The following is a 26,061-nucleotide window of genomic DNA, read 5'->3' as shown; positions in this document are numbered from 1 at the left end:
CTCTCTCCTCTAAACGCTCCTCCCGTTTTTTTTATTCCTAAACCCTACGCCCCCGCTGTTTTACTACTCTCTCTCACTCTAGAAGCTTAACAGCTGCCATGGAGGAGCGAGGGGGTGACCGCGGCGATTTTGGCCGTGGTGCCCATGGTGATCGAGGCTATGGAGACCGTCGTGGTGGTCGGCGTGGGGGAGGCCACAGGGATTTTTTTTTCTCTTCTCTCCTCCCACGCAGGCGCTGTTCCTCTCCTCGAAGCGACACTGAATCTCTCTTCTCTGAAATCTCTCTCCAACTCTCTCTCGCCGTCGGGAAGCTCCGGAATTTTCTTCCTGGAGGGGTCTCTCTCAGGAGGGATCTCGTGAGGGGTCTCGCGATTTCTCTCACGGTCTCTGCTCTCTCGCCGGCTCTGATTTCAGGAGGCTCCGGAATGTTCTTTCCGGAGGTGTCTCGCTCAGGGGTCTCTCACGATTTCGGGAGCGTGGCTTTCTTCGTCCAAGATCGATTTCTTTGATTTCTGGACGATCGGTTTCTCTGATTTCTGGATTTTCATCCCGATCCCTTTCTCAATTTTTTTTCTCTCTCGCCGTATCTGATTTCGGAATTTTTTTTCTCGATAGCCGTCTCTGATTTCGGGATTTTCTTCCCAATCTCTCTATCAATTTTCTTTTTTTTCTTTTGATCCTTAAACCTCTCTGCTTCTACAGCTGCGGCGCAGGAAGACGAGGGGTCGCCGACAGGAATTTTCTTCCCGAAGTTGCTAATCCAGCTCTAATACCAGATGTTGAATAATTCGTATACGAAGCAAGAATTCGGGAGCGGAAAAATCCGTTTAAAATCAAAATGACTTAAATAACCGAGAAACAAAAATTCATCCATTTTACGACATTGTCTTGAGGACTAAAAATAGATCTAATAACTTTAAAAATAGTCCAGAAAGAATAGTCCTTCTAACCATTCTAACAACTTTAACAGGCTTCGACTTTATAGATTTATTGCTGCTTGTTTATAGAATTTTTTATCTTGCTCTTGTTGTTCCTTTTCCTGAAACTCCTCTGATCGCCATCTACTGTGCCGCATTGTTCGGGGAAGACGAAGGAATATTGTCGAATTAAAGTTTTGCCAACTCAGGAAGCTTGTTTTGAATCCAGCGCCGATTCAGCCCAACTCAGACCAGACCTACCCCAGTCAACCCAGTGAACCATGTTGTCTGTCTCACTACTGTTGAGCCGCACCAGACTCTTTCTAGTCAACTCGGCCAGATCAACTCAGTCTGGTCAATCTTACCTGGCCCACTTGATTATTACCTCTATTATACGGGTCCGAGTCCTGAGTTATCAACTAATTCCTTCCGTGACTCGACTATATTGGTCTAATACCTAACTCAGTTCGACTCGGTCCTTTACCTCTGGCTTGATTATTAATTTTGAAGTATTGATAACATATTATTTGGCTCCAATATATTATTTGGTGTAACTTTTTTAATTAGTGATGGATTATATGCAGATTATTTTTATGGGTCATTTTTAAGGATTATTTAGTTCATGTTATTTGGGCACAGGCCTATTTCAACTGTTGTTGTTGTGCCTCTTGGATGAGGCATTATTATTCAAGGACTTCTCAGTTGCTGATTGTTGTTAGCATTGGTTATTCTAATGAAAAAAAATTGGTGGCCCCAAATATATTACCTATTACACCCCTTATTTGGTATTTTTATTTTTACTATTTGAGAGTCGATGCCCTATGTTGGTACACCGTGAGTACACATCTGAGCAATTCTAATAGACCACTACCTATAGAGGATAAGAGTGTGTCCAACATCCAGGGTGAGTCAAGTCTATTATGCACCCAAGAGATATTTCTTTTAGCTACCCTGAAAGTGGGTGGACTCTGTGCCCCACAATTATTTTTTCGCCTATGAAATTGAACGGAAAGTATTTTTTACTATAACCATATGACTGGAGTATGGAACGATGTCTTACGACCAGGAGTGATTTTACTCTCTTATATTATGCTAGTTGGGTCTCAAGAGACCACTTGCTTGAGAGGGAGTGTTGGAAGAGATAGATTGTCATTTTATACGGGAAGATCATATACACCATTTGTAGCAAGCTAGGTGTTCATAATATTCTCTCACCCCCAACTTGAGGGGGAGTGTTGGAAGATGGGCCCAAACCCACACAACCAAGGAAGATCGGTTAGAAGCCCACAAATCCAAGTGTGTTTGAAGATCGATTCTAGCCCATAAGATCTGTTAGGAATTAGACGCCCTAATTCCAAACTAACGAGAGCAATAGCAATAATAATCAACACGGAAGAAGGGAAAAACAAGCATGAAAAAGCACAACAAGATTTATATAGGTTCGCTTCAAGGTGAGACTATGTCCTGTCTTCAACCACTGCAATAATCCACTATGAAGATGAAATACTTTACAAGAGAAAGCGCATACTTATAGGTGTTTTTCTCTAACCTCTTAGGCTGCAACTCGAGATGCTCCTCGGATTAAGATGATAAAACCCTAATAACGCGACCAACTCAACGTAGGGCATTAATTAGACTCCACAACTTAACAAGATCAACAAAGGCCCACACATCCAAGAGATGTGGAAGATGTATTAAAGGTCCATGGACCAAGGAGAAGGCCCACATGCCCATAGCGATGGCATTATGGTAAATACTGAGTCATCTCATAAAGATAACATTGATGTAATTAGTTTAAGTTTTTGGGGCATAATTATAATATTGTAGGATTATTAATATATAAATTGAGCTTCAGGGGAAGGGTTAGGACACAAGTCCATAACCTTTTTCTTCCTCTTGTTTTCTCCCAACATGTCATCTCCCTTTTTCTCCTTGAGCTAAATCTATGGAGTCCTGAAAATCAACACATTATTAATGGGTGGAGCCGAAAGTAAGGGTATTTGGAACTATTCTTGATTTGACGTCCTTTTGCTGACATAGAAGCATGTTTTCTACCTTTGTCATGTTGACGGGGGCATATTAACTGTGGCAAACGTTGTTTGTTGATGTTCTATAGCAGGGTATCCTCAAAAAGCTTTGTTGTATACAAGTTGCATGTGTGACGAGCTTCGAATGGTTCTTGGGCGAGGGCACAAAATTTTTCTTTTGCTACTTTCGTGTTGGGAAACTTTCCAAGGCGCATCTTTGTCTCCACATCTTCAAGAGCCCTCAGTATGGGAGTTGGGGTCTCCTTGTAGCTTTTTGATATTATTGTCAATGGGACCAAAGTCTTGTAGATGAAAACTTTCTTTTTGAGAATCAGACGTTGTAAATACTACACCATGGTCCTTATCCCAATAGTTTTGCACTAGTTTCACTTTGCTCTTTGACACTCTCTACCCTTTAGATCTTTTGATTGAACTGTGGAAGTTCACCATCGTTTTATGACACAACTTCAAGAGTAATTACCGAAAGACTCTATAAAAACTTATATGGGCCATTGATTTCTGCAATCGTCGAAACAAACTTTAATTGTAACGAGTTGCATTTAACCACTGAAACAAATGCTTTGCAAGCATCTATAATGTCCTTAGGAAGTAATTCCAAAGGATTCCAATCGTTAACCCTCAGAAGGATCTAACTGATGAGGCCATATTCGAATAAGATTCAAATATATTTGGAATTTGTTTCTGTATATATAACTATCCTATTCCAGAATCCATTGGAGTCAATAGTCATACATTGAATATGAATTCCATCACCAATCTTTTGATTCCAAACTTGGAACTGAACTTGGTGGTCAATTATTTTTGGAGGACTAGCGCTGGCAGGGACCTCAAGCCTTAGTGAAATTTCCTCTAAAATTACATTAGAGAGTGTTAATGGTTTTATTTTCCTAATAAAATTAAACTCACTTGACTCACTTAAGCTGGTTTACCGAGGCTTTTCAACCAAATAAACTCAAATGGGGTAACTACTTGCATCTTAAAAGATTTCTCTTTTTCAGAAGTCTCCATTTCCTTGAATTGAGGACTTGTTTTAACTACTTCCTACCCAGTTCGAGACTAGTAGGTAAAAGCCTCTAGATCCTCTGTCTTATATGTTTCCTCTTTATTAAAGAACAAGGAGGTTGTCGAATAATTGTAAAGTTGAAAGCAATATTGTTAATGTGGAAATAGCTGCAACTAAATCATTTGAACAATCATTGAGTGGGTCGGTCACCATCTTTCCTATCTAAAATACAAGAAAACTCTCAAGTCAAACTATCAGGTAAATAATTATTTTCTCCTTTAACACGCTCAACTGTAAATGAGAATTGAAAAAACTATTGTTGCCATCGGAGTAACCTTCCTTGGCAAAGTGAATCCGCAAGGTTTCTTTTCATGAATCCTACAAAATTTCTGCAATCGGTGCATGCTAAAAACTCCTTAGGTGCAAGATATATAAGAAATTTTTAATACCATTTTTAACTACTAAAATTTATTTCTCATATGAATGATAATTTAATTCAGCTGTTTAAATGTTCCAGAAGTATATTTGCATATTTGTTTCTAAATCGTTGTCTTTGCACTTTAATACAGCTGCTCTAGTGTGGTTTGAGGCGTCTATTTCTAAAATGAGAAAAACATTTGGACCAGGTAATGTTAATGTAGGAAGTTTTGTTAATGTTTGTTTGATACAATTTATTCTTTTGCTGTCTTCAGGAGTCCATTCCCATTTAACTGTCTTCTTTAATCTTTTAAAAAAGGTTTTCAAATTTCTGCAAGATTTCAATAAATTGCTGGGCATATGTGAGACAACCTGAAAATCTTTGTAATTGTTTTATGTTTTCAATTTCATTTGGAAATGAAGAATTTTTTTCAAGAATATGATTTTGGAGAACTATTTCTCCTAAGGAAATGTTTAATCCTAATAAATCTATCTTAGCACAAAGCATTTCAGTTTTCTTTTTATTCAGAGCAATCCTTGTTGTCTTTAAAGCTTTTAAGACTTGTATTTAATGTTTTGTATGTTGTTCTCTTGTTTCTGAGAAAAATAAAATGTCATCAACATGCACTGTATTGAATTTGAAGGATGTTTTTAAAATATCTTCCATTCTTCGTTGGAAAATATGGGCATGTTTTAAACCAAAAGGCATAACAAGTCATTCATAAAGGCCTGAAGGAGAACTAAATGATATAAGAGGAATGGTGCATTCGGTGAGACTGTTTGCCAAAATCCTGATTTTCAATCAAATTTGGAAAACCATTATTTTCCTCTAATGGATGCAATTAATCTTTTCTTGTTAGGGAGATAATATCCATCCATTTTTGTGGTTTCATTAACTTTTTTAAAGTTAATGACCATTCGAGTTTTCCCCCATTTTATCTCTGCATAGTTTATGAACAAAAAAGTAGGAGATGTATGAGGAGAGTGACTTGCTCTTATTAGTCCTTGTGCAAGCAATTCTTCTATTTGTTTAGAGAATTCCTCAACATCTGAATGGGTATAAACCATGGGATTTACTTGAATTATTTTATTGGGATCAATAAGTTCGAGAACAGCGAAAGGTTTTTGTTTTTCCCACCATTCTAAATGTTTATATGATCAAGTGGATTCAAGAAGTGTATGGACTTTTGTTGCGGAGTTTTGTGCAACTAGTAGTGGTTCTAAGGGAGGAATCTCACCACGTTTTTTTGCGTTTTTGGAAGTGGTGATGGAGAGTTTGTGCATTTCTTGAAATGGCATAAGCTTGGGAAGGTGTATATGCATAGGCAAAGATGGTCTCCATTGATTTCTTGTCGAGTATGACATTTTAGGTGAAAGCATTTAGGGGTTTGTTCTACTGGTGCGTGGAACATTAACCAAGTGTTTCCTAACACTAAGTCAGGTCCTGATGTAACAGTTTTGCCAAGGCTTAGTAATGAGGGAATCATAATTTTTTTCTCCACGGATTTCGAGGTGCATTTTTCCTACTTGATGTTGATGCTACATAATTTCTCCTAAGCCTATAGTGACTCAAGGTGGTTCAAGGAGATATTTCCATAGATTTTTTGGGAGTAGTGTATGTCGGTCTAGATAGTAGGTACTTCCACTATCAATGAGAGCATGAATATGGAATTTGTTATATCTATGTAGTTTTAAGACTACATTTAAAATTTTAAAATGAATTAAAATTATAATTAATGTGAAAAATGAGGAAATAAATGTAAACTATTTTATAAAATATAAATAAAAAATAAGGGAAGAAGAAAAGGAAAATGAAAAAAATGGACGAGAAGAGAGAAGGAAAAAAATAAAAATAAATATATTTAAACAATTTAAATGAATTAAAATTATAATTAATGTGAAAAATGAGGAAATAAACATAAACTCTTTTTATAAAAATATAAAGAAAAAAATAAGGGAAGAAGAAATGAAAAAAAGAAAATGAAAAAAAAATGAGGAGAGAGAAAAAGGATAATAAAAATAAATCAGAGTTGAAATACAAAAGGAAAAAGGAAACAAATAGCAGGAAGAGGACGAGAGTGAAGGAAAAAATTAAAAATTAAAAATTAAAAATTATTTTAAAATTTAAAATAAATTAAAATTATAATGAAAGTGAAAATGAGGAAAATAAATATAAATTATTTTATAAAAATATAAAAAAAAAGGAAAATGGGAGAATAAGGAAAAAAAGGAAAATTATAAAAATGGAGGAGAGGGAAAAAGGAAATGAAAAATAAATAAGAGTTGAAGGACAAAAGGAAAAGGAGACAAATAACAAGAAGAGGAGAAAAGTGAAGGAAAAAATTAAAATATATATTTAAAATTTTAAAATGAATTAATAATATAATAAATGTGAAAAAAGAGGAAAGTAAATATAAAATATTTTATAAAAAAGATATTTTTATACATGAGAAATATTTTGTTAATATTTTCTTGTAAAATTGAGCCATGTTCTTAAATCATTATACTTAAATATTGTTCTCAGTTTGAAAGCTTATCTTGTTCATAACTTAGTATATTTCCAAGTCTTTGTGACTTGTGAAGGCTGAAAGGTCGAAACCAGATGAAAGTAGGGAGTAGTAGGTAAATGAGATGAACTTGATCCTATTGATTGAGACTCGGTTATTGATATGGATTGTTAAGTAAATAATACTTATCTAAAATACCCTTTCAATTTAATTGACCCATCACAAAGATAAATTTCATGACATACAAAATAATTTGTAGTATTGGTAATAAAAATTTGTTAAAAACGAAGTCATATTAGTGGTATTTTCAAGAAATGTTGAAAAGACATTTTTAGTAGAAATACGTTTCTAGGGACTATTAGTGACTCATGTTTTTTGGAAATATTTTTCTAATTGGAAATTCTTATTAAAAAATCATATAATTTTCTAAATAATATTTTCCTGCCAAGATGAGCTAAAAAACCATATATAAAATTTTTGAATAAGTATTTGATAGTTGATGTTGTAATACTTTTAGCATGAGACAATTTTCACAGTAATTTTGTGTTTGACATTTTATTTGATTAAAAATTTATTGATAAATATAGTAATATATTAGATTGATTATAATTTTTTATTTATTTCCCTGGAATAGGCAATAAGAGGACCATTTAACTTTCCTAAGAAAATTTTAAAATATTTTTTATAATTTTCTAGTAAGTCACTAATAGTAATAGGATTTTATTTAAAGGTTTTTTTTGGAAATATGTATCCTAGGAAAAATATTTCTAGTTTTTCCTAGAATATAAATTTTCAACCAGGGGCACTAAGGAGGCCATAGTTAATTTATGGCTAGATTCAGAAATTAAAAAAATAAGCTAGACAACATTTGGGGTAAAAAAGATTAATATTGGTGTGTTCTAATCCATTATCGAGATTCAATCCCGAACTTCTCCTATCATTCTTTTTTTTTTAAATATATACATAATTTTATATATAATTTATTTGACATATATTTTATGCAAAAAATTAAATGTAAGTTGAAGCTCGAACTCGGTTAAAATTATTAGACTCGAACTCGATTACAATTTTTAGGCTCGATGCCACCCCTAATGATAACAACACAAAGAAAAGACCCGGCTCAAAATTACGCCTTAATTTCCTCTATCCAGGAAATTGTCTGCAACCACCTATTACAAGACAATATATATATATATATATATATATATATATATATATATCTTTACCTATAGCAAGTGTACTAAACGTATTGGACGAAGTTACCTTCCATTCTCTAATTTTTTAATTACTCAGCTTCACGATCAAATGGAGACACTCAAGCTACTATGGGCAACCAGAATGGGGAATGGCACCTCCACACAATTGCACTTGATTGCAACATCTCCCAGAGACCTCATTTGATTCTGATTTCTCCTTCGTGTCTCACGGTGTCCAAATTAACGCTGATTCATGTTTTCTCCACTGGGCAGTTGTGGTCCATTACTTCCTTGTGGTCATGCTTATTCTGGATTTGGATGGGGAAAAGAGTGTGAAATGGTTGTTGCAGCACTCTTTGTTCACACATGAATCACGGGTGAGGTTACCCCAATTATATCATGGATCGGATAAGGGTACTTTTCAATTATAATTTATTTCTTAACAGATAGGCAGCCATCAGATCATGGCCCACACTTTCCATTTCAACTGCTCTTATCCTTTGACGTCAACAACGGTTGGGAAAGTCTTTTGTACCCGTTGTTTTCGTTAGCATTTCTTTAGCTTGCAAGGAGCCATTAATTTTCTTTTGCACTGAATTTGTTATTTATACTTAAATGTATATAAATCTATGTATTTTTATGCATTTTTTGTAGTTTCCACATGAATATATATAGAGTTTAGGTATAGTTCATCTCTTTGAAGAGGTATTCTGAATTGGAAACTACTAGAATTTTTTACATGTGAATCTTTTTGTTTTCTTCCAGTTTTTAATCAAATGATGTCTTCAGATCATAGACATCTGATTGGTGAAACCAAGGTGCTATGTGATCAAATTAAAAGAGTGGAAAAGATATAAGTGGCAGGTAAACCCACTTATGTTCTCCCCAAGGCAGCCATCAACACTTTTTTTCATTTCGACTTACCTCCTAACCAATACTTGTAATACTCTATAAGGGTATAATTATTATAGTTTTCACATTTTTTACTTTTATTCTATAGAAACATGAGAATTCCATCCATAAAATCCTTGATACATGAGAATTCCATCCATAAAATCCTTGATTCATTCATTCTGACTTGCACTCCACTTCATTGACCTCCCTCTTTGATGTCTTTGCTATATGAAGGGATATAGAATAGTCAACGCAATCAGCTATATTATATTGTATTTCTTTTGACTAGTGAAATTTATGCTTCTTTTTTCTGAAAATAAAGAAGCCAAATTGTACACCTTTTCTTGTAAAAGTTTATTATGCGAAGCTAGTTAAGCATACAAGGTACTCAGCTAACCCTAATCCCTTCTACTCTGAAGGTCATAGATCAAGCAAATTGTTAAAGAGCAGGTATGAAAGAATCTCACATGACTCTCACGACAAAAAATCTCAAAGAGCCAAAATTCTTATAGTGGAGTCTTAGAGGAGTCCCACAAGAGGAGGTCTCATAGAAGAGTCTCAGTTAAAAGTGTTATAGTTATGTTAGTCTTCTATTTATGCACAGTTGTTTAATTGTTCTAGGACTTATCTTTTAGTGTTTAGCTTTGGTTGTAATTGGGACAATGGTAGTTTAATTGTAATTGGATTTTACTTGTTTCATCTATTATATATAAAGGCTCATGTACTCAAATTGCATCAAGTTAATGAAGTTTTTCTTTTCTAGAAATTCAACATGGTATTAGAGCATGTTTTGTGAGTTTACTCGGTCAACCCAAAAAGATAATGTGATTTTTTTCTGATCTATCATCTCATGTAGTTTAGGTTCATATTCTATCTTTTTTCTTTCTGGCTTTTCCCAGTACCAATTGTTTTCTTGTTGTTCGCACCTCCATTGAAAATTATGAGATGTGGGAAATATTGAGAATTTAAGAATTGATGGTTTTTTATGGTCTCGATCCTCTACTTAATCAAATGTAAAGTATGCATCATATTATTGGCTTGACTTGGTCATTTTAGAAGATCATTAGTATTTTCAAATTACGATTTTGCCATACTTCTGCTATTGTTATAGAATATTTGAGTAGTTGTGTGAGGTAATTATTGACAATAAATGGATGTGTACAAATGTTGTGAAACTATATCTTTGGGATTATCTTGCTGAATTAGTTTCACCTATACGCAGATTTTCACAACCAATGACTAGTAATAGAATACATTTTGAAGTTTTTCCCCTAAACTCTTTAACTTGATTTTATTTTTTGAAATTGCAGCTTAAATGTCACTTGGTTGACAGGTATAGAGTTCATAATGATACGATAAACTATTGTCAGAATGTTCTAGTCAAAAGTCACTTGATTGACAGACTCTTTTCAGGAATAACCTCTATCAACCAATTCGTAATGTGGATCATGTTATTTCCATTGGAGGCAATGGCAACCTTCAGTAGGCCAATCATTTCACGGATGAATCAATTCCTAGTCTTGGAGTTAACTTGGATCCCACGAAACCTAAAGAGGTTACCTTCCCACCCTTGCTAAGATTCTCAAATTTTATGCACTTCATGAGTATTTAAGCAATGTACTTGAAATTATTTCCATTGTGTTAGTTTCATTGATTTGTTCATGCAAAATGTTATTTTGGAAATATTATCTATCTTTATCTTTTATTAATAGGTGAAAGAGCTCAATGGTGAATTTGATGCTACAAGGAGCACTAGCTATCTTTGTGCGGCAATTGTTGGAAACTTTGAATAGGTTTGAGCACAATGGATATTCTGTTCATTTTGATTGATCCAATTTCTACTTCTTCTATTCATGTTGTAGAGCTATTGTCCTGATCCTTTGCAGATATTGGATGAAATTTCTAAGGGGCAAATGGCTTCTTCAAAAGTTTCAAGAATTTCGATAAGTTTAAATGGTCAAGTTTTGTCAACCTATGCTCTTAATGATGTTCTAATTGCTCATCCATGTCCAACAACAATCTCTTGATTCTCATTTTTGTATGGAACTATTTACTGACTTGTACAATTCTCACTTTGGTTTGCTTGGTTCTTAATTAATTGAGTTCAACATATGTTTTTTGGTACTTTCTTCCAGAGTGAAAATTGATGGCCAAGTAACCTCTTTTTTAGGTTCTGTTGGGGACCCCTAGAAAAGAAAAGAAAAGAAAAAGAGAATTTTACCAGTATTATTCCAAAAAAATAGTTAGTGAAAATGAGATAATAATCAAATTCTCCTTTTCACTAACTGTTTTTTGGAATAGTGGTCAAATTCTCATTTTCTTTTTTTTTTCTTTTTTTTCCATGGGGTTCCAAACAGACCATTAGTAAATTGTTGATCAAGTGGTCTCAGGGTCTCTACTATTGTAGGGTCAATAGCTACCATGCCTTCAACTGGAGGATTTCCAATGTCAATTTTGTCTGATGATCTCCAATATATGGTTAGGGAGTTAATTGTAATTGATGCAAAAACTTCTAACTTAATGCATGGGGTTATAAAATCTAATCAGACCATGTACGTGACATGGTATAGTAAAGAGGATGTCATATACATTAATGGGCCTAATGTATTTCAGTCAATTTAGCACGTAGATGCTATAGAGCTATCGTTGAGAGCCCCAATCTTGAAGGTCTTTTTGCCATCACATTTGTTAAGAACTTGAGGTGCCACTTCATACGATGAAAATTTTGAATTTTTGAAAGAAACATTCAATTATCTATTCTTTTGCTTTATAAGTTGATATTCTCAACTCCAACACTTTTATCAGAAGAGTATTGAACTTTGATATTTGTGTTGTGGAATAAAAATATTGACAGAAAATTCACAAATAGGTCACCAAAAATCAAAACAGTTACTTTTAGACAACAACACGAGAGGTGAGTCAGGTGGTAATAGATGTGTCTAATGATATTACAGGGCCTAGGGATGACTATGTAGGCCTTGAGGTGTTAGGTGTATATATAATTAGTTATCTTGAGTTGTATTCTAGTTGTATTTCCATTATGTTGAAAAAATTGTGGCCTAACGGTATGGCACCAAGCAATTGGAGATCTGGGTTCAAATCCCATCAAATTCATATTACTATTATTGTGTACTAAATTCTTTAATTTTTTTGGTTAGCCATTTGTTGATATTGCTTTGAGCTTTTAACCATAGATTTTTTTTCTTTCCATAATGTTTGTTGTGTTTCCATTGTTCAACCTCCAAAGAGTAGCTATTTACAAGGGTTTTGAGATAGATGACTTCTAAGACTAGTGAGAATTTATCTATCTCGTTGATTTCTACTTTTTGCATTTTCGCTAGAATTTGGACTAGTGGGCACATGTAAATGAATTGGTTCAATGCAACAAGGGAGATTGGGTGAAGGATGAAAACAGGATGAATTATTTTGAGAGTATCACTCCCATATCATTTCAAAATGAGATCTTTGAAGGCCTGATACAGACATAGAAATTGGAGATTAAGAGAAATACTTGAGAATGAACTAGTTGTTGTTCAAAGTGTTATTGTTCTAAGTGTGTTCATTGAAAACAAATATATGTTGTAGTACTTTGCTTACTATGGTACAAAAATATATTTTACCAGTTCAAGGCAATCCAAGATGCAAGATTCTACAGATGATGACATCTTCCTTTTGATGGCTACCTCATCTACCAGCAAAGTAAAATATTAGCATGCCAGATCAATGGGAAGTTGTGTAACCATATTCTTCTTTCTGATGCAATTTTTATTCTTTTTTTTTTTTTGTATATATACAAGTTAAATCTGTTTGATTCAATCCAATTTGTGCATTTGTTTGAAACTATTTGAATCAAGTCCAAAAGTACATTTGAAATGACAAGATTTGAAATTTCAATGCTCAAATTATAGTTCTCAAATTATATTTGAAATTGCAGTACTTAAATTACATCTAGTTAAAGCACATAAGGGTATTACATCTGAAACTGAAAAAACACATTTTCATGATAAAGAATGGTTTTCATCCTTGAAATTTTTGATAATTGATCCTATGGTTTTCAACATCTATAACTCAACTTGTGCAAAACATCATCTATCTGAAAGATCAACGTATGCTTGCAAAACTTTGATTTTGGGCTCACAAAACCAAAGATTGGGTAACCTACATTTCCTTATAGCATCTCACAATCTTTTGCAGCTCATAAACTTGTAAAAAATAATTATAGTAATATCAAGTTTTATATAAACTCAAAATTTCCATTAACCATTCAGATAACAATAACTTTAAAAAATTCATAATTGTTTCCATTTGTTGTTGAAACTTGAAACTCATGCAAGAGATGCTCCTCTATTAATATAGATGTTTCACTTAAAACAAAACACAGAGAGGAAACAAACTTAATGAACAAGTACATAAGAATACCAAATTAATTATTGTAAATATAACTAAATAAGTAATTAATTATCTTTTCTTCAACTTAAAACAATTTCTCATATCATGGTGTGCTAGCTCATTACAAACACAACACAACCTTTTGATTCGAGAAGCCTCTTCCATTATCTTCTCTTTACCTTCCTTCAATCTCTTACCACTTACCTTTTGTTTTTGAAATCTCAAGAGGATAGATTTAAAGATTAACTTTAATTTTCTCATTCCCAAATTCATTTTCCATTAGTTTAGGTAATTGGAACTCAAGTAACTACTGGGGAAGGGCAGCTATTTTCTCTTTTCCAAAATCATATGCTTCATTAGAACAATTTATTATATCTAAGCAATCAGCCAAATAAGTCCCAACACATTGCTTCTATTAGGTGTTAAGGGCACAACATCACCTCGAAATTCACAACCACTATGATCTAAATTAATAGTTATACCTTTTGTCAATCTTTTCATGATGTATTGCTCAGGAAGTTGATCAATATACTTATTTTGTTAAAATGATAAGAATGTGCCGATAAGGGATATCTTCCGATTCAAACGTCAGACCAGGCCAGCAAGTAAGTTGTTGATGTAGATCATATGAAACTCTTCAAGGTCGTTCTTTTAAGGATGTACCCACCCCAAGCAAATTTACCTAATGTATTGTTGAATTTTCCTCCCTTTGTGAATCGAATTTTAGACTCTCTTTTAGTTTTTTTTGAAACTTAAAAAATATGGACCTTATGTATACCTTTTCTATTTTTTTATCAACATTGAATTGGGTAATTATTCGAGGCTTGGTATATGATGTGTCATGATCAGCCTTCTTCACTTGCTACCTTAGTTTCATTTTATTTGGGTCATAGTTGTAAATGAATTCAACTAATGTTTTGTTTTTTATTGAAGTAAAAGTGAAACAAAGAATTCATACATTCACTTCTTTGGGTTGTCTGCATTCTAGCCATGAATATGTTTTTACAAGATGTAGGAACCCACTGATTTTGTTATCTAAAGATTGTGTGCAACCAATCATTATAATCTAATTGAAATGTTTCATCAATACATAACCATTTTGCTTCAAACTCTTCTAGTGTGTCAAAGTTCCATACACACTTTGCAAAAGCTTACTGAAATTTTTCATCATGAGCAACAAGACCAACTCTCTCACCAACCTTATTTAGTATATGCCAAAAACAATACTTATGAAAAGTATTTGGAAATACAATTTTGATTGCATGTGCTATACTAGAATCCTGATTTGTTACAATGGTACGAGGGTGTTGGTTTGACATAGCAATGAGAAATTGTTGAAATAGCCAAACGTTGTAGACTGTCCATGATGATTAACTCCAATAAAAGGCACAAGTATCAGTTAATATTGGTTAGAATCATAAGTAGTATCGAAAGTAACTGCTCCACCAAAATTGTGGTATGCATTCCTAGGCTCTCCATCTTTCCAAAAATAGTGAGTTAACCTCTTCTCATTATCCATTTCATATTAATAGAAAAAAGAAGATTTTACTTTGTGTAGATCCTTGAAATGATCCAATAATATTTGATCATCATAGTCCCTTAATTCTTGTCTCCTGTCCATCTCATAATTTCTAACATCTTTTTCAATACACCCAACCTTGTCATATCCTCCAGATAATATTTCAAAGAAATAAATACCTTTTGATGAGAAACATTAGCATTTTTTTAGTGTACCAAACAAGTTTTTATGAACTTGTGTAATTTGCCTATTCAAAGGCAAATATTGCCTTTTAAAGGAATCTAGGACATGATTGTGGCCTTCCACAAATTTTACAACTTTTCACTTCTCATCAGAATCTTTAGTGAATCAAATTAATGCCCCACACCCATCTGTTGTGATTCCTCGTTTTTTTATTGTTTCATAAAAATTATGATTTCTCCTTGCATATCTGTTTTATGAACATGTGAACATTCTACCATTTATTTCTTTGGTATTCTGACGGTAATTCACCAAGCCTTTATGTACATTGAATCTTCCATCCCTATCATAATTATAATAAAATATTTCTATTTCCTAAATTGAGTAAAAAACATACCTACTTTAGGCTTTTTATCTTCGTTTACTGTTGTATTCCACACATTGTCCCCTCTACAATCCACGATGCCTCAATCATCTATTAATTCTTCACATGTGTTTGTTTCTTCATCGCACTCCATCTTTACAAAGAAAGTACATGAACATATTAAAACAATTCATTAAAGAACAACACACACAAAACATTCATTAGTAAATGACAAAAGATGCCACTAGTCTAATGACTTCTAAAACATTATAGTTAAAAACACATAAGACAGCCTTATATCTATAATAGTTTGAAAACAGTTAATTATAAATAAATAAAAATTCATAACTCCTAAGCTAAATTTTTTGGAATCGAGATATTCCCACAATGGTCACTTCCTTTGTCAACAAAGTCCCGTCAAGCAAAAAAATAAAGAAATACTCTAGAAATAGGAAGGATTAATCTCCAGTTATGTAGATTTCATAACCTTAGAAAAATATAGATAAAACAAATGAAGTCAATTGTTAGCAATCTTGAATAGAGAAGGCATTCAAAAAGCTGTAAAGCATAGAAAGACATAGACATACACACCCAGTGGACAACAAATCCATAGTACATGATGTCATTCAATCATTAGTGCAAAGTAATAGTAGAACTTAATTAAAAAACTAGACTTTCTTTGACAGTTACAAATACAAACTACTAGCACTATTTTAAGACATACTAAATCTAAATTCGACATCTAGATTGCAAATCAATTAATAAAAGCTCGACTAATTTTGCACTTCAATTCATCAAAATTTGCATGAGTAAGATGAAAGTTGACATTCAATTTTTACCATTGGTGCTTTACAGTAATCATTAGGACAAAGAAGGGATTCTTTAGAAACTTCACAACCAACTTTAACACAACGTGCAATCCGTATTTCACTATGAACAAAGCTAAAGATAGAAACCTATATATCATTGCTAACAAAAAAGAAACGTTAGATTTAAGAAGGAAATCAAGAGAAGAAGCTCCACAATGTTAGCCAGTTCTGGTTCAAATATAGTTGTTGGTATCTTACCTACACGACATGTTTTCTTGGAGTTGTAAATCAAATTATATATACAAGAACCACATGCCAAATGCCATGGTAAAAAGATACATGCCGCAAATGGCCTCTTCTTTAAAAGAATAAAAAAATGCAAATGGCCTGCACAAAAATATATAAACAATAGACTATTCTCAGAGGTCTATACTCATTTGAAGGCCTTGCCTTTCAACATTACACCGGCTTATTGATTATTAGAATTCGTTATTTCAAGTTATGATAATTCATTCCTCTAGCTAGGTGGCCTATATTTCTTTTGGGTAACTTAATAGTTTTCTCACCATTCCCAATTGCAAAGCTTCAAAACATCACATATTTGTCTACTTGGTCTATATTTAGTCTTCTCAACCATATCAATTTCTCATATAGCGTAACTTCATTTCAAGGAACAAAACAACAAAGAAAGAAAAAAAGGATTTGTCACTGAATTAATGTTAAGAACCAACAATATAAAAATTAAACAAATCAAGGAGGTTGAAGATCTGATCATTCACAAGCCACTGCAAAAACCATGAACAATGGAGATTATTGAAGCCCCAAAATTTTCATAGGAAATAACATAAATTTCCTACTAGCTTTCAACCAAAATCAACAAAATATTCAAAGTGTAAAAAAACAAAACAAAAAAATGCACTCATCGACAAAATTAATCAAAATGTAAGCAGACAAAGCAAAATGTTAGCAACCAACATAAATAGCTGACTAATCTTTCTATTCTCTGGCAACAATTATTCTAAGAGCTTTGCAAAAAAAAGTAATAACAAAGTGCAAGTTTGATTAAGCTTTCGTACCTTGCAATGGAATGACAACCAAAAGCCAACGATGACAGTGAGGTGAGGCGACAACGAATGGGGTAAGAAATGGATTAGGCAGGTGACACATTAGGCGATAAATGAGAAGAGAGGGAAAGAGCATGGAGTGTGGAGCGTAACCTTTAGCATCTGCTGTTGATGAAGATCAGTCGGTCCAGATTTGATTTTCACATTTTTTGTGTCATAACAATTTCATACCCGATCAAGCCTCTCACTTGGTATATATTAAAATTTGAAAGTATTGATATATATAATGTGTGTGTGAGTATATAGACTTTTTTACTAATTTTGTGTTAATTTTCAAGACCCATTATTACGAATGGAGTGATTTTCTCTTAGTCTTTGGAATATCCTTCAGACTTTGATGGTAAGCTTGTTAGCCGTCAACGTTCGGTCCAGATTTGATTTTCACATTTTTTGTGTCATAACAATTTTATACCCGATCAAGCCTCTCACTTGGTATATATTAAAATTTGAAAGTATTGATATATATAATGTGTGTGTGAGTATATCGACTTTTTTACTAATTTTGTGTTAATTTTCAAGACCCATTATTATGAATGGAGTGATTTTCTCTTAGTCTTTGGAATATCCTTCAGACTTTGATGGTAAGCTTGTTAGCCGTCAACGTTATGCTGATACACGAATGAAACAAGTAGACTGCATAAGGGTCTCACTAATTAATGTTCTCCGCGTCTCAACTCTCACCTACCTTGTGCAGTGCAACTGGTCGAAACTATCTAAAAGGTGACCCACCGTGTTTTCTTCTTTCCCTGGTAAAGCTTAAAGGTGAAGAAGATGTTCTTAAATGGAGCACTTATTAGCTGTTCCATTCCAATATCCGAACCACTTTTTTAATCATGAATCATGATAGATAATTCTGCCATGGCTTTTGGAGCGGTTCCGTCAGATTGGTTAACTTGGTTTTGCTTTTCCAACGCCGGCCAGGAATCCGTCCTTTCACGAAGAAGGGTGCTCTCGTCTTTTCCGGATTCCTCAAGTGTCTGCACGAAGAGATGAGGTTGGGCCATCCGGAATTTTCCGACTTTCGTGTTCACTTACGCACCAAGGTGGTTGATCTAGTCGCTACACGTGAAGCGTAAAGATGATGTTAATTAAACACAATATTATCTTTATAAATCCACGGAATATGACCAGGCCTCGCTGCAGAAGCACACGTTTGCCTATTACCTACACTTTCCACAAGGATTACTTCTTTCATTCTTTGTTTAAATAATCAGGGAGCCCAAAGCCTGCCTCTCTGTCTCTCTCTCTCTCTCTCGCATTTATTCGACTCTACCACTTGTCTGCTTCTCTCTCTCTCTCTCTCTCTCTCTCTCTCTCGTTCCCCTTGTTCTGGCACAAGAAATTTCAATTTGACACCATCCTCCTTTGCCTGCCATCCATCATCCGCCACGTGTCGCTCTGCTCAGGCGATTTGAACTCCGGTGCCGATCTGTGGTTTTCTGCACCTCGGGGCTAGAGTTTGTTCCGATCCTTGATTTCTGATCCTTTTTAGTTTCAGTTTCTTGATTAGGGCTTTTCGATATACTTGTGGCGTACCGTTGAGTAGTTTCGGTGTGATCGAGATTCTTTTTGTTTCAAAATTCCCGATTCGCGTCGAAATTAGGTTTTCGGCTGCGGAGATGTTCGGGACGCGTTTGCAGTTGGGTCGTGCTGCGCACGGAGATGATCGATTTTACAATCCGGTTAAAGCCCGCAAAAATCAGCAGCATCAGTTGCAGAGGAATCGAAGCAATGGACGCTTCGTTCCGGCTTTGTCGGCCAAAGGGAAACCGGTGGATTTGGATACTTCGGAACCGGAGAGTCGGATAGCTTCTGAAGAGCCAGCGGTTCCGTCTTCCAGCCCTACGAGGTCGCCTTGCAGTAATCTCGATCGGTTTTTGGAGTCTACGACTCCTTTCGTGCCAGCCCAGTATCTCTCTAAGGTTTTCCCTCTCTCTCTCTCTCTCTCTCTCTCTCTCTCTCTCTCTCCTGATGTCTCAGTGGTTCTCGTTCTCGGGAAGTTCTACTATTAATTTTAATTTCTCCAAAATTTCGCTTTGATAGACTAGAATGAAGGGGTTAAGAACGTGTGACATTGAGTTCCAACCATATTTTACACTTGGCGACCTTTGGGATTCTTTCAAAGAGTGGAGCGCATATGGAGCCGGAGTGCCTTTGATTCTGAATGGAAGTGATTCAGTTGTTCAATACTATGTCCCATACCTATCGGCTATTCAATTGTATGGCGAGTCTTTCAGAGCTTCTAACAAATCAAGGTATTAATGTTTGCGAATTTTTATAATTTTTATTTTCTTCCACATAAATATGCTTCATCGGCAGTCCATAAAGCAGTGTTTTTTGTTCTTGATCTGGAATTCCTTAGTGTACTGCCTCATCCATTTAGATACCTGCCGTTCTATCTTGTCTTATTTTTTATGGTTTGATCTTTATAAGTTGATATCATGATGTGGCCCAGTCTACTTGCCCATGTGGTTATCAAGCACCTTTTGTGTTGACTTCCATAGGGATTGCTCTTTTGGTGTGATTTTTGGTTCAGTCATGTTTTCAAAATATTGTAGAATTATGACATCCACAATTCTGCCTCTATTTGTCGCTTTGTAGTGTAGGTATAATTTATTGACTTGCCATGTCACAGTATCCAACTTGAGTTGCAAACCTTTCGACAAGAACAAAGAATATTCTTGTCCAGTACATTTTTACCAAGATCTTGAAATTGAGTTTCCACGTTGACCAATCTTCAAGTTTGGAATACATTTGTTCCTTAAGCAACGAGGACACTGAAACTACTTAGAACTTAAGGCAGCTGCTTAAGTTTAGCAGTTATAGTTGCTTGAAGAGCTGTCCATCCGGATGTAACATCTTATCATTGACTAAATTGGAATTTACACATTTTACTAATACACTTTCTGGCTGGGAATTTGTAAGATACATAGCGAATGCTATGGGGAGGTAGATGGTGTTATGAATTAGTTGTGCCAAGTGTGATTGCTTAACAAGGGTGTCTTTTTTTTTTTTTTTTTTTTTTTTTAAGAAAGAATTCCCTGACTCTTAGTTATCAGGTTGGTTGGCTGGGGAAATATGTTGAGCAGGCTAAATGTTTCTAGTTGTGAAACTTTGTGCTCTCTGAAGTGTGTCCTATGTTAAAATACAACTGAATTACTTGTCCTGTATCAAATATTTTTGTTGTGTATTGTGTAGCTTTAACCTGAATAAGGCATTTGGTTCTCTGGTTTTAAACCTAGCACTATTTCATCTTAAATACCTTCAGAAGATTTATTGTTGCAACTACCACTCATTGATCCATTGCATCTTTATACCATTCTTGTTTGGTTGGTTGGACTTCATACATTAGCCTGTATTCCTTTCTGTTTGATCATCATTATTTGACATTATAGAAATAGACAAATACTGGTACATGCAATGTGCATGCATCACTGTGTTTGAAGTTTCATGGGAAGAGCTTACTGAAAGATCATTGACTGGAAACTATTTCTTGTTTATAATGTGACTGGGATCTGAGTACTTTAAGTATGTTGTTTTTGTAGTTTATTGTTATAAAATAATAATAATAATAATTACTATTATTATTATTATTATTATTATTCTTATTGTTATTATTATTTGGAGCAGTTGAAGTGGAGGTGCTTCTTTGGTTGTGGATTATTTGTGTTTGTAAGAGGGTTTTTTTTTTAACTATTTATGTCAATTGGTGTTTTTAGTTTTTTTTAACTTTTAATAATGTTCATTATTTTGCCACTGAAGAAAGATGTCTTTGTCTTATCTTTAATACATGGCCTAAACATTAGCTGTGGTTGGTTGAAGAATGTCAATTCAACTTGTCATTTAGTGAGAAGTTTCTAAACTTGTTAATTATTTGCTAGATAGTTCTCATTGTGATTTCAATATGTTTGTTTTTTCATCTTTTATTATCTTTGGTTAAGGGTTTTGCAGATATCGTAGAAAGGTGACATCATTAAGTTGATTTTTGCATTTAATTCATTTAATCTGCTTATTTTATTTTAAAGTGTTAATATACTAATCTTTTGGCTTCAGTAAAATTGTGTTGTCATTGAATTGGTTTCTTAGTTCTTTTTCAAGAAAAATAAAATGATTTGTTAGTTGATGAGTTCCTTTAATTTGCCCTTCCATAATATGTATAGATTATATGTTTATTTTTTGGCTTCAACTTACTTTGCATTAATATCTAGGGAAACATTTAACTGTCCAAGTATCTTTAATAGAAATACTTGTGTGACGGAGGATCTAAAAATCTCCTCTAAGATATTATATCATATTATTTTTTATGTTCTCATATTAACTTATCTACCGTCATTCAACTTCCAATCTTTGTGCCTTTGCGGAACAGGTTATGAATAAAATGTTAAATGTGACTTTGTCTTTTTCTTAACAGACATAATTATTTGAAAGACTGGACCATCCTAATGAAGTAATTATTTAGGAACCAAGAATTTAGGAAGTATTCCAGGTAAACAAAATACACTTGCTAGTTGAGTTGGTCAAATTTTGTTTTATTTGAGGCTATGTACTATTGACTATTGACTTTGATATACATTGCAAAGCTTTCAATAAAATAAAAAAGACAAAAAAATTACAGTAACTATGTCACATATTGTGTGTTACACATCTGGATTGGCTTAAATGTTTGTGGATTATTTTGATTACAAGGAGAAGCGGAACAATTTCTTTAACTGAGTATGTTACTGCTTAGCTTTTTCTTGCCACTATGTTTTTGGAGAGTTTGAGTGTTGTAATAGATAATTGTTTCTTTCTTTGTGTCTTTGCTCTATGCTATAAGATAGCTGAGGTCATTTCTTTACCTGTTTTCCACCTCCCATCTTAAATTTGCTACTTGGCCTTTTTAGTTGACATTTTGAAGAAGAAATTCTGAAGAGTATTTCGACCTTATTGGGGTTGAATCAGTCTAAAAGTGGGAAAAGTGTAGGCTATAGGGAGAAAGACAGGGGGATTCATGATTTTCACTTCTCCAAGGGTGTAAATATTTTGATGCATGCCATATAATTTGCTATCACTTATAATCACAAGGCAAAAGAAGTAAGATCATAGTAAGATAACGTTTAACACAATTAGCTATCTAGGGAGAATTAACCACAATTTGTCTTTATCTGCATTTAGGGAACATTATAATTTTTGTATGACTAGATTGGTGTTCAATAATATTAGCAACTACAAAAAATAAGATAAATATATGATTTTTCCTAATTTTCAGAAAATATAGTTATTATTAATTTTTTTGAAATATGGTGTAGTTATTATGTTAAAGCAATTTCAAATAAGATGCACATATCTGTGGTGTTGGTTCGTTTTTTCTTATTTTTTTCTTCTTTAAAATGTTGAATGCTCACAGGCTCATTACACCTAGTACTCTTCTATCATCTATGTTAGTTTTTCAGTTTGAGGGGGTGGTTGTTAGTATTTGTTCTTTTTCCTGTATTGGAAGTCATTTCTCACTGTTGTAGCACCCCATTTGGCTGGAAACTATAGCTGACAGAACCTACTTATCCCCCTTTTCTTTTGGGCTTATCACATTTCTGACTATTAGTCGTGCTTGTAAAAGAGTTCCTTGTTTTATCAATTATATCAGATTAGTTCTATGGTTGTTGGGTCTTCTTATGATTGGATCTTTGCCTTGCACAATAGGAGGGCTGGTGAGGATAGTGATGGTGATTACTACAGAGATACAAGTTCTGATGGTAGCAGTGATTCTGAACTTGAAAGGAACTTGCAATGGAACAGGCAGTACATGATAAGTGAGGCTACACAAAGAATGGACAGACTCGATTTAAGAAAAAAGTGTCTAGTTAGTCCCCAAGAAGATTTCTCCAGTGATGATGGGGAATTGGGCAATTCTCAAGGACAACTGTTGTTTGAATATTTCGAAAGGGACCAGCCATACAGTCGTGAACCCTTGGCTGATAAGGCGAGTTTTCGTTATGATCTTTGTTCCATAGTCCTTGTTAACAGTTTAACTGTTTTTCTGAGACTTTTTTGCACTGCAGATTTCAGATCTCTCTTCTCGCTGTCCTGAACTAAAGGCATTGAGAAGTTGCGATTTATTGTCGGCCAGTTGGATATCTGTTGCATGGTAAGATCTAATTGTTGATTCAGTCTAAATTTGTTTTTTTTTTTTTTTGGTTAAACAGGTGCATGTGATCCCTAAATCTCATGTTTTTTGGTTGCAGGTATCCAATATATCGGATACCAACTGGACCAACCCTCAGAGATTTGGATGCATGTTTTTTGACTTTCCATTCTCTTTCTACTCCAATGAGAAGTGAGTCGTGTTTCTCTCTCTCTCTCTGTGTTTTCATTTTCTGTCTGACCGTAGTCTTACTCAATATGCTGATTTTTTTATAAGAGTTTTGATTGTCCACCACAACCTTACAACTCAATTTTCATGAAGTCACAAGCACTGCAAGGTCTGAAGTATTTCCTTCTTTCACTTGAATATCAACTGCCCTTTTACAGAGATCACTGTTCTTTATGTTTCACTCTTCATCTTCAAACAACTTCTTTATATTACATAATTCTTTGATAAATTAAGAGAGCCATATGTTTTTATTATATGCACCAAACTTTTACATGAAATGGTTTTAGGGAGTCTCAAATTTCTCTTGCATATAAACTGCGACTGCTTTTTCAATAAGATTGCTTCGTATTAGTCTTCCCATGTGTCTATTCTTCTGGTTTATTGGTTATGTTTGCTGAAATTACTGTTATATTTATCCTGTTTCTATGACCTGAGGGTGCTCTGGTTATTGATGAGTTTCTTGATTCTTTTAGGTGGTGGCAGTGGACAAGGTTCTGTTATGACTTATCCTGAGGGGATTGATGGTGTTCCGAAGGTATCACTGCCCAGTTTTGGTCTAGCTTCCTACAAGTTCAAGGGCTCCATGTGGACCCCACACGGAGGATCTGAGAGACAATTGGCTAGCTCCCTCTTGCAGGCGGCTGACAATTGGATGAGACTGCTTCATGTGAACCATCCTGATTTCCAGTTCTTTGTTTCACATGGCACATGTGGCAGGTGAAGTTAAGAGAATTATCTTATTTGCTACATTTTACTTGTTTTGGAGTGGACAGAATCTCCCATTGCTCGTGGATGCTGTGATGTAAGTTACGGTGATGAGGGAACTTCTCAGCCACATCAGACATGTCACTGTGAACATTTGGGAAAAGAAAAAAGAGCAATAAAACCACAAAACACATCCATCAAGGGAAAAAAAAAAAAAAAAAAACAAAGAAAACTCATGCAGACAAATGACCCTAGACCTGCCTCCTTATCAGAAAGTGTCAAGAAACTCTTTAAAGTGTATGTCCGTTCAGTATGTTGCCTTAACGTCTAACTCTATAGGGAATTTTGATCACAAAAATTAGGGCAAAATTTGATTGTAGCCCCTGTTTCAGCTTCTGTTTGTGTTTAGAGTAAATTGTATCATAGGGAGGAGAAGAAAAAAAAAAAAACACGTACTAATGCTGCTGTAGAGAGCTATAGTTAGATTAATTGTGCTGTCTACCCGTTGTATTTGTAGATTCAATTCCGAAGGTGTTTGAAATGTTTGTCTTAAGATATTTCTGATATATTAATTCAACAACTTAGATAATTGTGCTGTCTGCCTGTATTATTTGTTAGATTCAAATTCCGTAGTTGCTCGAAATGTCTGTCTTAAGATGTACTAATATGTTTCTGTTGTAGTGTCTGTTTTTGAGTGTTTTTTAAATCTGTTTGGTCACATGATATTTATATCTTATTTTATCTCTCACTTGTGAAATTAGAAAAATTGAAAAAGAAGAGAAAACGTTGTAGTGTTCTAGGATTAATGTGCGCTTGAAGTCATATAGGCAAAGTGTAAGATTCAACGTGCCAATAACAACGGAAATATAGAATAAGATATGGCAAGACTCTATCGCTTGTTGATGTGCTGAGGCTTTGGTTAGGCTTCGTTATTTTAGGATCTCCTTTCTTGGCTACCTGGCTATCACACAGGGTTATTCTAAGCTCAAATAAATTGTTCTAATTTGGTTGAGAATTGTCAATTTTCGTCACCCACACATTATTAAGGGATACTGGGATGAAATTTTTGCCTTTCTTTATTCCCGTTGAAAGTTTATGGATGAGTGGAAGCTGGAAAAGAATCAAGATGAAGAAAGTGAGAAGAAATTTTTTTGCTCGTGTGAAATACTTTTTCCAACAAATTTCCAAAATTCACTTGAAGAAGTACATCTTTCCCAGCTAATTTTGGAATTTACTGGGGAAAAAGAATCTTTTGTAAACCATCATTTTGTAGAAATTCAACATGGTATAAAGTTCTATGAGTTCGATGGCGACATACCCAAAATCATGTGCCAGTAAACCGACTCTTGACATGTGAGGGAAGATCATCTGAGCCTTCAAACACCAAAGTGACCCAAGCAACGGCTTTATCTAGAGACTGGTTTGCCAGGCCCACGATGAATACGAGGGTCGCAGTCGTAAAGCTTCACCTTCTTCACTTTGATCCATCGGAGAAGCGTCACTACATTTTCCGACGAGGGTAGATTGCTCGCTTACCTAGCCGTAGTTGATGATGACTGCGGAAACCAAAGTTGGCAGTAAGACCCCCACGAGACAAACAGAAGAACAACCAGTGAAGCGAAGCTTGCCATTGACGGGTG

General features: G+C 34.4%; 1 protein-coding gene and 2 pseudogenes across 1 annotated transcript; 2 read left to right on the top strand and 1 right to left on the bottom strand.

The window, feature by feature from the left end:
• The first annotated feature begins 98 nt into the window (after nt 1-98).
• On the top strand, nt 99-11,039 carry LOC137940663 (probable NADH kinase; annotated as a pseudogene).
• A 1,389-nt stretch (nt 11,040-12,428) lies between these two features.
• LOC137940662 (protein FAR1-RELATED SEQUENCE 5-like) lies at nt 12,429-14,890 on the bottom strand (annotated as a pseudogene).
• Nucleotides 14,891-18,581: 3,691 nt separating this feature from the next.
• Nucleotides 18,582-25,024, top strand: LOC137941836 (uncharacterized). The gene is made up of 7 exons (XM_068787431.1): nt 18,582-18,824; nt 18,971-19,289; nt 19,411-19,622; nt 23,047-23,326; nt 23,406-23,491; nt 23,589-23,680; nt 24,190-25,024. The coding sequence occupies exons 2-7, from the start codon at nt 18,987-18,989 to the stop codon at nt 24,435-24,437; spliced, it is 1,221 nt and encodes a 406-aa protein (XP_068643532.1). The 5' UTR covers nt 18,582-18,824; nt 18,971-18,986; the 3' UTR covers nt 24,438-25,024.
• Nucleotides 25,025-26,061: the final 1,037 nt, after the last annotated feature.

This window comes from Aristolochia californica, unplaced genomic scaffold (genome assembly GCF_029961685.1).
Source record: "Aristolochia californica isolate CCGP_79_NKW_82.1479 unplaced genomic scaffold, dmAriCali1.0.hap1 SCAF_9, whole genome shotgun sequence".
NCBI lineage: Eukaryota > Viridiplantae > Streptophyta > Magnoliopsida > Piperales > Aristolochiaceae > Aristolochia > Aristolochia californica.
Note: the sequence above shows the minus strand (reverse complement) of the source record. Positions and strands in the feature narration are given on the sequence as shown.